The sequence below is a fragment of the Macrobrachium nipponense genome, chromosome 5 (genome assembly GCF_015104395.2).
Source record: "Macrobrachium nipponense isolate FS-2020 chromosome 5, ASM1510439v2, whole genome shotgun sequence".
NCBI lineage: Eukaryota > Metazoa > Arthropoda > Malacostraca > Decapoda > Palaemonidae > Macrobrachium > Macrobrachium nipponense.
The window spans coordinates 91,713,515-91,732,282 of record NC_061107.1 but is presented as its reverse complement, the minus strand read 5'-3'; the positions used below and the strand labels follow the sequence as shown (position 1 = coordinate 91,732,282).

The window sequence follows — 18,768 nt, the reverse complement described above, 5'->3', positions numbered from 1 at the left end:
GGAAAAAAATATTGAAGAGGGAACAGTAAACAAAAACTAAAACATCAAGTAAAAGGTCACCTCATAATGCCTTTAATAATATTAATACCTAAATATATAGCAAATCAAAGCAGGAGGTATGAAATCTCACCATCCACAGTAATCAAAAGGTATAGTGAATGAACTAGGCAAACACCACCGAGAAATGTTAAGTAAAGCCCTCGGGGTAAAATGATGGTGATGATTTGAATCTTCCATCCAAGATTGATAGAGATCTCTTCACCTCAACATTTTATCATCAAAAGAAAATTAAATTGACAAAAAAATTAGTAAAAAAAGAATAATAGATTATTCCACGAACTCTATAGACACAGGAAGGTGGTATTTCACTATCCCCAGTCGTCAATAGATATGAGGATCTAAACTTAACCCTAGAACACTTAAACGATGTTTAAGTCACACTTCTGTGAGGTAAAATTTACCCCATTTTTGGATATTTAAAAACCACACTCAAACTATTTTATTACAGACTAGACAGATACAAACTACAATGGCAATTCTTCTATTCAAAGTATAAACGACAAATATATTATAGAAAATGGGTTCTTCCAGGGGCAACTAGAGAAAACCAGTAAAAAGTAAAAATTTTACTACATGATTAATAAAAAAATTCGTAAAATAAATATATATATATTTTTTTTTTTATCCTGAACATTTCTGTGTTGCTACATTCACTCTCAAGTATTATGGAGCTCAGCTCTAGAAGTTCCAACCTTACTTAACCATTATGAGCCGTAGGGGAGAACATCAAAAAAAGGTTATTTTTTTGAAAGTAAAAAATACTGGTTTTCACTGTGATACTTTCCATAATTTTTTGTGGTTATTTTTGAACCAAAATAACCCCATCTATAGTTAAATGTTCAGTAGGGACATACATCCTCTCACTGTTCTTGATAAATGTTTCCCAAACCTTCCTTATTGAGGCAAATTTATCATGTGCTCGTCTTGCCTGTCTTGTAGTTGGGTCATCAAATCTTAAGCAATTAAGAAGAAAATTGAGCCAATCTTCTGACATAGCAGCCCGGTAAGATCCAGTCTGAGGATTCCACATTTCTCTGACAACCACTCAAGATCAATATATACCAAGAAGAGCCTTCACCTCATTTGGTTCCGTTTGGCCGATTGTTGATCTCTGCTTTTGATAATGTGTAGCTTCAGCTTCGATCCTTTTGTTAGTACACTGTACTATTTCTTGAATAATTTCATCGTTCATCAACATCTTTGCTTTTTCTAGAAAGTCTGCCCTTTGTGCCTCCTGTGTTGGTCCAGGAGTGAAATTCACGATGTTATGTGCTGCCGTCCTTGTTGATCTTGTTGACTGGGGGCGACAGCTCCACCTGTAAAACCAGACTTGCTTGTTATGGTACTTCTACTGAAATTTATAATTGCTGCTAAATCAATATCATTACTAATCCTTGATCTTCTTTTCTGGGCAATATTTTGGGTATAAGGAGTCTCAGCAGTATCTGTAGAAGAATTATTGATCATAGGAGGGGGTACAGGTGAAGTTGAATGTGAAGTGGCAGGAAAGTCAGAAACAATAGCAGGTTGAGTAGGATCTGGTAAAGGCATCTTTGCTGGCAAGGGAGACAGTGTCTGGCTCCCACCTGGTGGGCATTTTCGCTTATGAGGGGTAGATGTGCGCAGTTTCTTGGCCATTGGTAACTTAAATTCTTCAACTTCATCACTATCCTCACATTCAATTGACTGTGGAACATAATTTGTGTCTTCATCATAATTTGTGTCTAACATCAAAGATAGCATTATTGCTGGTGTTCATCAGTAACTAACACTTCAGAAGTAAAAAGTTTACTTCCAGCAGGTTTCTTTGGCAACCTTCCTTTACTCATTACTGTTGGTATTCGTTAGGAATTGGTAGTATATAGCTTTTCGAAAAGAGGGGTCCCTCAGCTGTCACTGAATGAGTAGAATAATATGTAGAAGGCAAATGCATTTAACCACAAAAGTTAACTCACAAAAACAAGAGCTGATACCTCAAACAAGAGATGACTACTGCAAACAAGGTACTGACTTCTCAAAATAAGAGAGTATATTAGTATCACCAAAATAGGTTGTAGCTAACAACAAACAAAGCATTGAATTCTCAAGTATCATAGCAAACGAGGTAATAAAAGATTAACCGAATGAGTAGAATAATATGTAGAAGGCAAATGCATTTAACCACAAAAGTTAACTCACAAACACAAGAGCGAATACCTCAAACCAGAGCTGACTACTGCAACCAAGGTACTGACTTCTTAAAATAAGAGAGTATATTAGTATCACCAAAATGGGTTGTAGCTAACAACAAACAAGGCATTGAATTCTCATGTATCATAGCAAACGAGGTAATAAAAGATTAACAAGATTATGAAAGTTACCCAAATAAGTTAGTCTATTATCAGCCCAGTAGGTTATAGATTTGGGAATTAGGTAAACACGTTATTATTGCAATAAAAAATGTCTTAGTACTGGACAACAAAATCAAATGAATCCTTGTATTTTTGAAATTGATTTATCATCTACTATTGCTACTGTGGGGTAATAATTGCCCCACAAAAATAGTACCTGAACACTATTCTGGGGTGAAATATAACCCAGATGGATAGTACATTAAAACTATTGTAGGGTAAAATATACCCAAGCTATTAATGGCTTCATCAGTTATGTGGGGCAATTTTCTCCCGGAAATCTCCTACACGATGTTATGAGCGCGCCAAAGGTACATCAATAACTTTCACCCCAAGACAATGCAAAAAGATGAGGCTACCTGGAATTTCAATGAGCTGGTAACAAATTCCCCTCAATGATCAAAAATATAAAAAAGGGGGGGGGGTAAAATTTACTCCACAATAGCGTTCTAGGGTCAAGCAAACTACCAGTTAATGTTAAAAAAAGCTTTCAGAAAGTTATGACGACATTATCTTGTATCAAAGAAGGAGATAAAAATCATCTCTACCGTATCGGATAAATTCCACAACTCCTCAAGCTATTCCAGATTTTCAGTTTACATTGAAGGGAGGCGGGGGGTGGGGATTTAAAGTATATATCCTTCACAAACCTCATTGCAAATGCCCCGGATGTTTCTCCTCTCGGACCTCAATGAAATGTCCACAACTAAATAATGCAATTACCAATTTCTGTAATAAATAGAACAGCACAAATAACACATAAAAAATACACAACTCAGACCTTATGCACAGTATATGTCAGCCTTTACCTCAATTCCAGCTTCCTTTTTTATTTCCTGGATCTCTTCATCTTGCTCTCTAATGACTCCAACTCTTTTTTTTTTTTTTTTTTCCACTATCTCAGTGCCGAATGCCCAAAAGAAAGTCCAGTGCTTGATGCTACGGCCTAAATTTCATATAATCAATTATGCGAATATACCTGAAACATAAAATGGGGAGCTTTTAATTGGAACCCAAAACGTAATTAACAAATGCCTAAATGACAGTACAGTATAAAAAAATAAAAGACACCAACAGTATAATGAAAGATACAAATACACGAAGAAATATCATTCATAACTTAATTAAAAATTGCTGTAAAGCAGAAAGTCAAAATAACTTTACAATTCTTTCATAGTTTAAATTTAATCTGTTTATGTGAAGTCCAACGATTAGCAGAGCGTAGCCCCAAAAGTTCAGCTCTTTTACACATTGGACAATATAGCAAACTTAATTAGAAATCACCTGTTAGCTAATCAGTCCATGAGGACTGACAATGAACTTGGAACAGAAATAAATGTCTATAAATCCGTATGTTTGTTTGTTTGGTGTTTTCACGTTGCATGAAACCAGGGGGTTCGCAGTTATTACAGACGAAAAATACTATCATGGAAAATTGGCAAGAATTTCATTGGCTCTGTATAAAATCCCCAGAACTCCCAGCAAACATTACACTATATATAGTGATTCAAAAAGTGCTATTCAAGCAATAGATTCTTTTAATCACCACCACCCTGCTAATAGAGCAATACAAGAAAATATTCATTCTTTAAGCACTCGAAATATCAAGATATCCTTGTGCTGGACACCAGGCCATGTTAGAATTGAAGGCAATGAAATTGCAGATAAAAATGCAAAGGAAGCAGAATTAAATGATAGAAATAAAACGTACAAAACATATTATAAGGACTAAAAATAATTTTGCATTTATTTTAGATAAAATCTGGGAAGACCAATGGTTATCACTTGAAAATAAACTTAAGATTGGTAAAGACCACTATCATTCCCTTTGAATATTCTTAACAGAAGCAGAGAAACCATGAGGTCGCTTTGTGCAGGCTGCGTAATGGGCACACAAGGTTAACCCATGGCTTTCTTATGTCTAATCAGCCACCTCCAGAAAGTGATACCTTTCAAACCAGAGTAACTGTGAAGCACATTTTAATTGAATGCTCTAAGTATTCACACATTAGGCTAAAATACTTTGGATCATCTGCTAGAATGCAGGACATTCTAGGAGAAGACGACTCAAATATTTGCAAGATCTTAAAATTTTTAACAGATAAGATCTATTAAAACATATATAAATTAAAAAAAAATATTATAGATACAGAAATATTTTATTACCAGAATATAAATAATTAAATATTTTCTCGACAAATTTATTTTAAATGTGTACAGGAATGTTTTATCTATTTATATTTTAAAAACTAAATGACAAAATATATTTATTTAATATGGTAATTTTAACGATTTTACCTGCATTAATAATAATAATAATAATAATCATAATAATAATAATAATAATAATAATAATAATAAATAATAATAAATAATAATAATAATAATAATAATAATAATAATAATAATAATAATAATGCATGAAACCAGGGGTTATTCAGCAACGGGACCAACGCTTTACGTGACTTCCGAACCACGTCGAGAGTGAACTTTATCACCAGAAATACACATATCTAATTCCTCAGTGGAATGACAGAGAATCGAACTCGCGGCCACCGAGGTGCCAGGCCAAGACCATACCGATCACGCCACTGAGGTGCATATATATCTGTATGACAAAAGTTATGTGTAACTCTCATACCAATATTCTACAATAATATATGTTCCGTAAACAACCACATAACGAGTTTCAATGTCACCGCCCAAGCTTTAATCCCAATACATATAACTTCCAAAACATAGTAAATGTTAGCAAAAAATCAGATGCTGACGGTTTACAAGTGTAGCACATTTTTCAGTTACCCATCAGTAGATCCTACTTGAAACACCTACTGTCATTGTAGTCAATTTCAGTGGCATGGTTTGGACCACATCTCTGTGACCATTTTTTAATAATGACACCTTTCAAACACCCTCAACGACGTTGAATAAAAGACGTATTCCAGCATACAACCTTTTCAAATATCATAATGAAAAACTCATCACCAATTTTACAACAGATACTGCAGACAAGTGCATACCAAAATCTCCTAGTAATCGTTAAGAGAAGGTACCAAAGATCTCAAGAGGATTTATCAAAAATCCAAAACAAACCCTGACAGACTAGATCATTTAAAAGGAAGACTCAACCCCAAGAAGTCTAACTGCCCTCCAAGCTAACAAATACCAAAAACAGTTAAATGTACCTATGTGCATAAATTGATTAAAATCGATATGCAATAGATTATCTGCAAAATTAAGAAAATATGCGACAAAACAAAAAGTTTCAGTAAACAGGGAAATTTGGCCCCCCCGAAAAAAAAAAAACTAATAAAAACCAATAGAATGTATTCCATATAACCACAAAGGCATGCTTTAATATACTTTAGAAAAAAAAAAGATTCCACGATATATTTGAAATATCACCTAGAGAACAACTAGAAAAAAGGGATGGAGCAGCAAAATCTCATCTCACACCGCAGAGACTATAAAAAGAAAACGGAAAGCATTAAACTTTGAAATAACTGAAGATTAAACTATTTAAAATATGTTTTATAAGTGAAGAACTAGAATAAGCCCTTTCTTGTAACAGTCGAACTGCAAGTCAAGACGGCACATTTTGAAATTATCAAAAAACTGTTACCCATGGGATAAAGCAATGTCTACATATTCACAAATTTCGTACAAAATTTGAACAAACTAATGGCAATGTGTATTTATTATGCCGAGAGCAAACAGTAGAGATCCAGTTTCCCTATGACATGTATGTAAAAAATTTATGAATTTACGGTGGTCGTGATACCTGAAAGCAATCATCATTCACCCCAAACCAGTAGGTATAACTTACAGAAAAATTGATCTACGCTTGATCACTGTTGAAAACTGGGGAACAACAACAGAATGGAAAAGACTGCCAGGAGGAAAGTACGTGGCTGGCCTGCAATACTTTTGATCTGTATCATAATATTTGTTGTTTTCTTTGCCAGGGAATTTCAAAACCATTTTGCATGGATAATTAGACAAACCATAAATCGGGAATAAACAGATTAAACCCAGCAGTTTATTCACAGGCATATATAGGTCTAACTCTGCCAGCATGTCCTCACAAAACCTTCAACAAAAGTCTGTGAAATCTAATTCAAATAACCTGCATACAGTGAAAACCAAACTTAAAAACAGATGTTTAATGCTATGTAATAAAATCCTACAGAATAGGATTTCTGTGGCTGGACAGCTTATAAAACTATTACTAACCTCCATACCAAATTTTCAACCTGTGTCAAAATCACTTTGAACTTACAGACCTACCGTAGGGAAGGCAAGTCCTTGACTTCTAGCTTCCCAAAAGCAATCCTTGACTCTCGGGAAGAAATTGGTAATCTGGAGATTACTCCTTGTTTTTCGATATTCTTCTTGCTGGTTCTTAATTAGTAGAACAAAAAGGGGCAAGTACTAGTGGACCAGGATCAAGTTCTGTCTTGGAATGATGTAAAGATGAAAACGAAGTGTACTACCTGAAAAAATAAACGAGTAGAACTATAGTACATTCATCCGTTGCTTGGCAAAGTTAGTCAAGTTCTCTATTGTTATTGCATAACATGAGAAAAATTAAGATAACTATAAAAGTTAACCTCTGTGAAATTAGTCCTACTGGAGAGGCAAGAATTATCCTGTATTCCAAGGGGAAGATTCCAGTTGGAACAACTGGAGTTACAACGACAATACAGAAAAATTATTATACTCCAGGGGGTAGTTTCAAATAAGAACTTATTTTACGTACAACACTATGGCATAATCTCACAACAAATTAAAAAACAAAAAATTCAACTAGAAGTAATCATTAAATTAAGGGTTCAATATTTCCCAATTTTTCGATCAATTGAGCAACTGGCCTTTTAGCTGTTTTGAAAAACAAAAAAGCTTCAGTGTCAGTCTGCTTATTATATCTTCACTTGAACCATATTTAATCAGACTTCAAAATAGGAATGATTTATGTAAAATAACGTTGAACCATTTCCCTGGAAGATCCCTTTTATTGTTATTGCCCCAAACACCTTATTCGAATCCTCAACAATTACGTTTCATATTAGGCTAATTCAAAATAGCAATCTATAGACCTTGCCCTCAACATGACTCCTCTATCGAGAACTGATTTGTATATAGTTGCTTGGCAGATCAACTTCCTCCCGGCACCTTTACCGTACAGCATCAGAAAAATACGCTAAAGAAATACTGTCATATAGACATTAATCTTACTGCTATTATTACAAAATTCTCAGAGGTTTTGCGAAGTTTCCAGACCGTCTGAGTATCAGAATTAGCTAACTTCTAGGTGGTAATTTGGAGAGGAGGCTTTATACTCGAGTGAAGGCTGAGGCGACCAAGATATATGTATACATCCTTCATTGGGTACCAACAGCGCAGCATATCTTACACCAGACTACCTGCGTTTGTCAGAACCATGTAACTTTCACTTACTGGTATCGAGTAGGCTCGAATGATCGAGAGAAGGCTAATGGCGACCAACATATAAGTACCCTAACAGGTACGAGAGAGACAGCGTGGCAGAATCACAAGCTAAGCAAGCAAGACCTTCCCACATTGATGTTAATCAATCCGGGCTTACAAATTTCCCCTAGCCACACTTTCCACTTTACGTTACTTAAATTACTAATGGACACTTGGTTCAGCAAAAAAAAAAAAAAAAAAAAAAAAAAAAAAACTTGCTCACCAGGAAACTTGACACAATCGGGGCGAGAAGCTGTGCTACAACGCGGTATGGCCGTCGAAAATAAACTCCGACACTGGCAACCGCCAAACACCAAACCAACAGTCACCAACAAACTGCTCAACAAACTCAGAAAAAAAAAAAACAAAGCAGCACCAAATCTACACACCAATTCACAAACATCAGACATGACAAAATCGCTCACCAACTCGACAACCACAGATGAACACAATTGCACGACAGAACTCAATTACTGAATACCCCCAAAAAACTTGTGAAAAACACACAGACCACTCTATTGACTGATCACCTCTCACTCCAAATGTCTTCATTGACTGACTGCTCCTGACTGACTCCGAATTGCTCAGTGACCAAGCCACTCAATGAGCCAAAACGCCCACCAAACAAGCAGTTCACTCATCAACCACCCATTCATCATTCACACCCTCTCTCTCTCTCTCTCTCTCTCAAAAGAAAAAAAAAAGTCACAAACCTTCCCCATACTATCTTAATGATAATAAACATTAAAAAAATGCAAAACATCCAAGACCATTCTTATCTTTTCCAATGAACGCAAACAACCCCAGTCAACAGACGAAACAACCAGAAGGTTGTTGCATGTTATTTCTTGTTCTATATGACGTTTGGAACATGAAATAAAAGTGGAAATAGACGATGAATAAACCGAGAATGTAGCCATTTCAGTCAAATTTCAGTTACTACTACTACTACTACTACTACTACTACTACTACTACTACTACTACTGTAACGAATGCTACGGCACTTGCACCATGTTATAAGAGCTTTTGGTTCACATGCCGACTACCAAGTGGGGCCGCAATATTACTTCTTGCCAGTACAACCCTTCTTGTCGAGAATCTTAAAAATTGCAGATTGGGCGGGAAGCGCAGTTCCACCACCCCTTTAAATGTTGCTACCTCCTGTAACCCCTGTGGTGAGCACGAGCAGCGCAATATTACCTCTTGCCAGTACAAACCTTCTTACCAAGAATCTTTAAAATAGTAGATAAGGCACGAATCGCCATTCTGCCACCCACTTAAACATTGCTAACCTCCTGTAACCCCTGTGGTGAGCGCGCACAGTGCAGTATTACCTCTTGCCAGTACAACCCTTCTTACCAAGACACTTTAAAATTGCGGTAATTCTTAAGAAGAGCTCATTTTCTTGTCTGCAGAAAAAATATGAATTTCCAATGCATATGTAGTTGATTATGCTAAAATTTAGCATTTATGTTGGGGGCATTAAGTAATTACACCCCTTTACTCATCTCACAATCCTGGGGGACCACTTTGGGGAACCAGGGGTTTCTGTGGGGGAGGGGGGGGGACGGCCTGAAATTTCATAATTCCAGTTTAGACACACATGAGAGTACATATTTGCGGTTGACCCTTTACTCTGTATACAAAACATTGACCCTCTACATATAAATGGCACGGCTAACAGAGGCTAGTGGGTGACAGAACAGGGGTTATGCACCTAATCCACTTTTTTTAAAGATTCTTGGCAAGCATGTATGGAAGTGAGTGAATATCCGTGAACCACATTTTATTAACGTGTGCTGTCAGTAATACGTGGCGGAACGGCGCTTCGTGCCTTATCCGTTTATTTAAATATTCTTGGCAAGCTCATTTGTTCTGACAAGAGGTATTGTTTTGCTGCGCTCGCTAGCCTCAGGGCTCGATTGGCAGCGTATTTCGCACGATAATCAAAACGTACAAGGAATAACTTACCTTAAGAGTGGAGGATACAATGCAGCAGTAGCTTTGGCAAAAGCGTGTAGCCTTCGTAAAGGGTCTTGTATCTGTAGTTTAAAATAAAACACTGCTAAATACCCTACAAAATGTTTCTTGTGTCTCCCGTATTTTATCACACCGAAAGGCAAATTTTTTGTTGTAATCAAGACGACACTGACTGACATGTCGGGCAAATTTGTTCACTTTTAATTAGCCTGTGATTTTGGGCAAAAGTGACTAATCTTTCAATATTCACATAATAATAATGAGTAAAATCTCTGTAGCTGATATAACAGTTTTCACACACTAATAGAAAACTTTCCTTGGCAGCAAAATCGAAGCGTGAAGATGGTCCTGGCTATTCACTCACGGTACCGGCTCAACTAACACTTAATTAGGGGAAAATAGGTATATTTGTCCCCCAAAAACAGGACTCGGTAACACTAAATACTTTGACATCGGTTAAAATGACTGTACTAGCTTCTCTGTCAGAGAAAACTGAAACGTGCTCATTTACGATAGGATATTGTCTAATGTCACTCTTTGGGTGAAGTTTTTTTCGTGATGTCATTCGGAAGGTGTTGTTTCCCATGACAATTTGAGACTGCGCAGCACACAAATGAACGAACCGGACCTCAGTAAAATAGGTGATACGACAGAGACAACAACATGAGGGACTTTTTTTTTCTGTAGGTACAAATATTCAAGTTGTGTTTTTTAGACCGACAGGACTTTCCTCCACTAATTTCCTTCTCCCTTAGAACATACTACTTTCAAAATATAAACACTTTCACTCAAAATCGGACGGAGCACTTTTTCAGATTTACCCAGTCCACACCAAGGTCTTTTTATTCTTTAAGTAGCTGAATTTTTATTCTTTAAGTAGCTGAATTTTCCCCAATTACCTTCTACACACACAACCCACCAGTACCCTACCATCCCTCAGCAACTCCCTTCCATGGAAGGAGTTGCTCCCTTCCGTGGAACATATGGCACCCTCTACCAGAACACAAACATAGCTGCTTTGTTTACGTGTGTTCTCCCCCAACCAAAATCCTGAATTCCCAAGTCCCCCATCATTGTTGGGTAGAGATAGGAGGTAAATAACAGTTGACCCCCAAAAGATTAATACTGCTTCTTCATCAAAAGCACTAAAACTGTAGGAAAAATCAATTTCCAAGGTAAAAGCAGGTGCGGAGTCATTAGCTAGAAATACCAAAATCCCTAGTCTAAAATATTATTGAGAATAGCACTATGAATTAAACAAGGTTCCTATGCCCACAGAGGTCTAACATGTTCTCTTGGAAGTACACTCAAGTCTCAGTCTTAAGAAATATTAGCTCCAGCTACTAGCCGTGATCTAAGATGGAACAACACTTTAAAACTCCATACTAAGGGGAACTGAAAAAATTTCTTTCATGGTAGTCAAGTCAAATCTTTAAATTCTATAGCACAGGGCAATCAGATACTAACACAAAGCCAAACCTTACATTTTTTTCCCATTACCCATACTTCATAAGGCCCTAAGTGATCAATAAAGGTATAGCTATGTGAATCTGAGGTGGATTTATCTAATTCCTAAGAAGAATTCTGGCAAAGTTTTACCGTTCTTACCTTTGTTAATAATTTATAAACTTTAGAACTGCCTTTTTTTCTTTTTTTACTTTTTCTCCTTTACCAACATTCAACGAGCTAGTAAACTGAGCCAACAGTGTTAGCCTTTTGGATAAGGATACAAGATTAAAAGTGACCAAGTTAATCATATAACTTTAACTATTGCTCAAGAATGAGAGTACCGTTTTATTAGCAAATTTTATGAAAGTGGTCTAATATGGTAGGAAGCACAGCATATGTGCCTCACAAAATTGCCTTTCCAGGACTAGACAAGCGAATTCTCTGCAGTTGGTTTACTTGCCTCATTTATGAATGGGCTCCTTTCATTCATCTTGTCTAATTTATCAATGTACACAGTGATCCAACGTAATACAGAGCTATCTCTTTACAGCATAAGATCTATAAACTTTATAGGCTTCACAAGCTTCATTCACTGAGAATAAAATATCTATCTCCCTTTGCAAGTCCATTAGGATCTCTGCCCAAAGAACTATTGCTCATCGTTATAGCCTAACGTAGATCAATTATTTAATAAACTTTTGGTAATTCTATACAATAGCTCTGCCAGCAAGTTATCAAATTTAAGTACTTTCACTAAAAAGAGGGAAGTCCAAGGTTTCGTTTGATATATAAATCTAAGCGGCGCTAGGTCTAGAAGTGGTTTAAAAATCAAAATTAAATTTGACCCACCTGAAAAAAACAAAGTCCCTCGACTTCATAACTCTCTCAAATTTCTCTTCAGACTGAGCTCTCATTTAGTCATTTGTTCGGTTGTACTACGTTAAAAACATAAATTGTCATTATTACATCATCGACTGTATTCTACGTAGCAAGACGTCACCCAAACGTCATAGTTTTTAACCAATGATAATTATCCACATTTTACTTGGGACTAGTATTTTAACAAAACTGGAATCACGTGACTTGAATACCCAATCAGGAGACAGTTTTACTTTTCACACATTTTCACCGCTAATTTTTCAGTCTTTTGAGAGCCATGGAAGCGTGTGAACCTTCAACTTCTGGTGCGGTTTCTCATTTACCATGTACTTTGACATAAATTTCTGTGGATTTTCTCCCAAGTTCTTGTCTCAATTGTCATTTAAATTATGAGGATTTTGTTTTGCATTACTGTGGTAACATCGAAAGAATAATAAAGTACTGCCAAGATCACAGTGTTATTATAAGTGAAAGTGACACTATTTGCCCCACCTGTGGTTCTAAGTGCCGATTTGATGCATTTCGGTGTGACAGAAGGCATGTTGCATTGAAAAACAAGAAGTGAAAAAAGGTGTAGTTTTTGCGTATCTATTTTTAAGGGAACTTGGTTTGAAAAGTCTTATTTAGATATAGAATCTAATTTGTTACTTGTACAGTAAGTTCCAGAAATGAAGCGACAAATTTCAGAAGATTTCGTTCAAAATTCACTAATTGGCAACTATACAACTCGTAGCTGGAAAACCTTTTTTTTTTTTTCTAAAGCGAAAGCTCTATCAAGCAAAATAAAGCTAACATATGATGCACAAATATCAAATCTATGATATATATAACAATCATAAGAAAAAATTACGGCAATAATTATTTTAAAGTATAGTAATTACTTCAAACTAAAGAAACGAAACAATTTTTAATTTTCGTTCAACACAGTATAACCAACATTACCAATGTAAACTTCGAGCAATGTGGAAACAAATATTTAAAATTATACTGTATTATCAATTATTTTAGCGAAGATGCATAAAACCATGCAAGGATCCATAGAATGTAAAGGGAAAATCTCCGCGACATTAAACATAATCAACCATGAATGCACTTAGATTCAATAGAGAAGTTGGGTGTGGTTGGTAGTTCTGATTCTAGCTTCTAGGACCGAACATAAAACACCATCTTCGAGAAAGGGTCTAACTGTTGATACTACCGTCTGGTGATTGACTAGTCCTAGTTCCGGGCATAGCAAGGCTTACAATACAAGGCCACTGTCTGTTATTTAGGTAAAGATAGAACCATCAGGACCGACACCTGGACCTGTCCTTGCACCTGGGAAACAGACTCGCTATATAAAAAATAAGAGAGACTGTCACAAGCAACCAGAACACCCGTAAAATCGCCAACTGGTTGAGTAGGGAGACGACAGACCCCAACCACCCCTCCTCCCCTCTACCTCTACCTCTACCCACAATCTTAACTCCACCTTTTTCACTTCAACCTTTTTCCTCAAATCTTCGAATCATATTCCAACCGTGAAATTTAAGACTGAATTTGCGCAAGTGGGCGTATCATAAGGGAGTGATATCACCTAAATTCATATTTCCACGGACCACCAGTAATCAGTTCGATCCAGTCAAGCATCATTGTGTAGCAAAAATTTATGAGTTTTTAGGGGATATATATATATATATAATAATAGATATATATATATATATATACTATATATATATATATATATATATATATATATATATAAAGAAGTACCCGAGCATGGCCAATAGGCCTATTGCTCGATTCTTAAAACAGGCCTCTGGTTATTCCTGAATAGATGAAAAGGCCCTGAGAGAGAGAGAGAGAGAGAGAGCACAACAGGATATACTCGAATTAAAATAATGCTCGCCAAGCATATTCACACACCGGATCGTATGGACAAGAATAGTCTCACTTATGCACTAAAAAAAAAGGTGGAAACCTACGAAAATACTTGTTTGATGCCACACTGAACGCAATTCCACGTGCAAAAATTTGCACAATAGAGGAATTCGATGAAATTATTATCTAACAAGCTGGAAAATATATTTCCTCGATTCTTGAAATAGGCCTAACCATGTAGCCAACGCTAAATGCGCATATAACTTGGATTTTTTTACACTAACTTGTGTCTTATTTATATTTCATTTAATCAGATGCTAAAGTTCTCAGTGCTTTATCAAAAGAAATCATAACTTTCGATATAACGCTATAAAAGTCGAAAGTTAATTTACAAATTATATTAGGCCAATGCTTATGCACTCGGTTCCAGCTGCCACTCTATGGTGAACACTTGATATCACACATTGAGAGCCGCAGATGATTCTATGGGGAATTTTCTTTCCATTTAATGAACAATTATTGAACTAACGTTGATCATTCACTGGGGAAATACTTTCTGTGCTTATCCAGTTAATCACCGATACGTATTATCATATAAAGAGGATGACAATAATTGGAATAAAATATACTAATTAGCAACCCCTCGAGTTTCTAAAGAAGTACGATCAATTCCGAGATTTGTCGCTTCACTTCTGGAACTTACTGTACATAATTATATTGGTGTTAAATTTGGTTATAAATTGGTGTTAAATTTGGTTATAAATTTGTTGAAAATGAATTAAGAATTTCTCACAAAACTATAAATGTTTGGTGCTCATTCATTCGTGAGGTTATTGTGCATTGGGTATTGAGTCGTTAAGGTAAGATTAGTGGCCGAGGCAAAACTGTTGAAACCGATGAGAGCAAATTTAGAAAGCGAAAATATAGTGTAGGCAGAGTAGTGACAGGCCAGTGGGTGTTTGAGGGGATTCGCAGGAAGAATAGAGATTTCTTTGCTGTTCCTGTAGAAAGTAGGGACAAAGTGACACTTTTAACAGTGATAAGGGATTACATACAGCCCGGCACTACCATCAATTACGACTGTTGGAAGGCATACGATTGCCTGAATGAGGAGGGATTTCTTCATTTAAGAGTCAACCACTCCTTGAACTTTGTGGACCCACACACTGGAGCTCATACTAATACTATTGAGAGGCGGTGGCGGGATTTGAAGAATCTGTTGCCTAAATACGGTCGTCGAAAGGATAAGTTTGTTGGATACTTGGCTCTTGCCTATTTTAAATTGCATTTTGAATTATTGGACCATAGGCTCCATGCATTCTTAAAGATGGCAGCTCACCTTTACCCTCCAACCTAAGTAAGTACACAAAGGGTTTTAGGCTGTCTTATATTTAATATGGCTGTGTAATGGGGGGCGAAGCCCACCCCCCCCCCCCCCCCCCCCCCGCCCCAGGTAAGGATACGGCTACTATACTCTGTTTTTTTCCATCTGTCCACCCGTCAGTGGTGTTTGTGTATGGTAACACTGCGTCCTGGGCTTTCGATAGTTATGCTATGTGTAAGTTTTAGGTAAATAAAAGGATATCTGGGTGTACATTTGCAACTGAAAGTTTTAATAATTTATTGTATGCGAATTACACCATTAATATTCGAATAGGATACTATTATAATTGTTGAATGTAAGCTGAATGTAACTATCAGAAACCCGGGACGCAGTGTTACCATATGTAAACACCACAGGCGGGTGGACAGATGGAAAAAAACCGAGTATAGGTTAGGTTAGGTGGTTTGTTTAGGTTAGCTGGTGGCCTTGTTTATTGCTAATTCAAATGTGCCATTATTCGTATGTTAAAACGGATTCTTTAATTCATTCCCCACCCAAAAACCCCGGTTTCCCCCTGGGGGTCCCCCAAGATTGGAAAGGTTAACAAATAGGGTAAAAATACTGTTCCTCCTCAAAAAAAGGTCAGCTTTAGATAAAGCACCAAATAATTCATCAGAAAAAAAATCTCAAAATTATTAGTGGCGGAGCTATTGTATAGAATTACCAAAACTTTTGAATAGATTAGCGAGAGGCTAAATCAATCTGCAAGTGACTTTACAAGGCAAGATGACTACCATATTTACTTCAAGTGAATCGATTAATGCAAGAACTATTCCTAGGGACCGGTTGTAATGTGACATACATATTCTGTGCAATTAAAACTGACGAGCAGACTCTTCCAGCTGACAAAAGAATCAATTAAAATTACTTTCACTTTACTCGCATACTTAAGAAGTGGTGTAACTGGACTTCAGTTGTCAACAAGGAATCTAAATTTATGGCATATGCCAAACAATATATCTAGCTTACTTGGAGTGAAAACTCAAGACTGCAATAATTCTCTTTCACTTTAGCTCTCACCATTTTAAAGATGTCATAAAATGTGTGCAATCCATAATGTTTGAGTTTTAAACCTACTTTCTTGATAAGTCAGTTCTGAAAAGTCATTCTTTATATCATGGATTCTTGTAACCTGGCTACGAAGTAGCTCCTTACCAAAACATGGATACTCAGATATGAAGTCACTCCGTTAGACAAATCAAAGCAAGTGTACGACAAACTTCGTGCAAGTCCTTAAAAAAAAAAAAAAAACCCTAGCCTTTAAACTAAACTGGCAAAATACTTTAATTAATTTGTATTCGGTGCAAACCTAAACTTTGAAAATCTGTAGCCTCCACAACTTAACCAGATTCTGCAGGAGAATAACTTTCTGATATTTCTAAAGTTGTGGAAGTTTCAATCTGAGCCACAATAACTGGGAACTTACAAAATTAGAGATGTCCTTCACTTCTTGCTGTCAACAAGTAATCCTCGATTGCACGTGGAAGTATAGCTAGAACAGAGTTAGAATGGAATTTGTCACTAGTCCTGTTGTCCTAATGAAAACTGAGCATGATAAGTATTGCTCACTCTACAGCCTAGGCCGAGAGAAGTAATCCTGGAAGTGGGCTAACTATACGAGTACTCGGCATTCTGGAGATACTTCCATTATTCAATTTTCCTCTTGGTCACGAAAAAAAAAAAAAAAAAACACAGGAGAGATGCTGCTCTCAGCAGCAAGACTAAATTGTAGCCCGGCCCCGGTCCAGATGTCTCGAATGAGCCAAGGAAGCAATCCGAAAATAAAAGTAGAAAGTAAAAAAAAAAGCAAGCCAGCAGAGCCATCTATTGATTGTTAATGAACTTATGTTTACTATGTGTGAATGCTTAACATTAGAAATTTTTAATTGCTGCATTTAAATTTAACCTTAAATTAAATGATTTCGTACGAAGATAAGAAAATTAGTCTACACAGCCGCCTTTAATTCAATATTTTAAATTTCTCATGCATTAAAATGAACTTTTTTTTTTTTTTCGTTTTCCGTCTCGCAGCCGTTTTTTTTCGTTTTGTACCGCAAAATACGAAATTTTGTCGATAAAAAAACACCCTTGAAACCCATCCTGAAATGGTGAACACTGACTTTGTCAGACACACAATGTGGTTTTTCGCTTTGTTCACACATTTCAACAATGAAGGGTAAGTAGTGACGGTTCTTGCCCTGAACACGGATATGTTTAAAGTAATGCGTTGCTACTAACAGTGAATAACATTAACTCTTGACAATAGCAGTCACTGCTGAATGAAAAGTAGCAAGCATTAGGTTTCAAATAAAGGATACTGCCTCTAGTTTGCTAGTGACTGGTGATAAGTGCAGACCACGACATTGGTCACGAGCACGATTTCTATTTGCGAGAGAAGTCAAGATTCCCCATTTCCTATTGAAGGGCAAACTGGCCTTCGTCTCTGACCTGACGCAACAGTGTGAGGTGAGGATAATTGTTTTAGCCGCTTCCTTTGAACCGCTACCTTTTTATCTACAATAGTAGAAAAAATATAAATACATCTACAGTTCAATGCAGCAAGCAGAATAATAATTAACATTTTTATATTTAATCTATGAGAGCATCCTGAGATTTCTTTTTTGTCAATAGGTTCTGACACCCGTGATTCTTCTCAAGAATCTCAGGTGTGTGATTTTGGTGGAAATAATTTCCAAAAGCAAATCTGACATTTGTACTATCTGTTGCTCTTGTGAAATGCCTCAGGTCTGGTTATTTATAGGGTTCCATTTTGAGCAACAGTGTCAGTGGAAAGGCAAGGCAACAAGAAACTTATAAACATCTATCTAACACGTCTGCATAATCTTGCTAATCTCATATATATCATCTCAGTTTTTTCTTTACAGGCAAATGTCCTAAAAGGTACCATGAAATTCTTCAGTTTTCTTTTGCTTCTTCTGTTGCAGCTGCAGAGTGAGTAATCAAATTTATGTTTCTCTTAGGTTATATTTTGGGGGTTTCATAACTTCCCATATTAAGTATGTCAATCATATAACTATTTTTTATCGTTTAGTAAAATGTTCATTATTTTTCAAAATATAAAATTCTAAGTTAGATGAGGTTGAGAATGTAGTGTATACTTGAGATAAAAAATTATTATTTAAAATGATTTCGTGTGTGCGTGTGTGTGTGTGTGCTTCAAATAAAAATGTTCATTGCTTTCTTATTACACACACACACACACACACACACACACACACACACACACACACATATATATATATATATATATATATATA

General features: G+C 36.3%; 1 protein-coding gene and 1 long non-coding RNA gene across 9 annotated transcripts in view; one reads left to right on the top strand and one right to left on the bottom strand.

Annotated features, from left to right (window-relative positions):
• Positions 1-659: 659 nt before the first annotated feature.
• LOC135215123 (uncharacterized) lies at positions 660-17,218 on the bottom strand. 8 transcript variants are annotated; one of them, XR_010314582.1, is made up of 4 exons: positions 16,917-17,218; positions 6,730-6,943; positions 3,260-3,429; positions 660-1,376 (listed from the first exon to the last, which is right to left on the bottom strand). It is a non-coding gene; the product is annotated as an uncharacterized LOC135215123 (long non-coding RNA). The 8 variants fall into 8 exon arrangements; XR_010314581.1 differs by having other exon boundaries at positions 6,738-6,943; positions 16,917-17,214; XR_010314588.1 differs by lacking the exon at positions 16,917-17,218 and adding an exon at positions 12,217-12,282 and having other exon boundaries at positions 6,738-6,943.
• Positions 17,219-17,835: 617 nt separating this feature from the next.
• The window catches only part of LOC135215122 (uncharacterized), a 2,441-nt gene continuing 1,508 nt past the window's right edge, over positions 17,836-18,768 (top strand). Inside the window, exons 1-2 of the mRNA XM_064249576.1 lie at positions 17,836-17,956; positions 18,376-18,442. Of these exons, the coding sequence (XP_064105646.1) occupies positions 18,397-18,442 (46 nt within the window). The 5' untranslated portion in view covers positions 17,836-17,956; positions 18,376-18,396. The remainder of the gene's footprint in view (positions 17,957-18,375; positions 18,443-18,768) is intronic.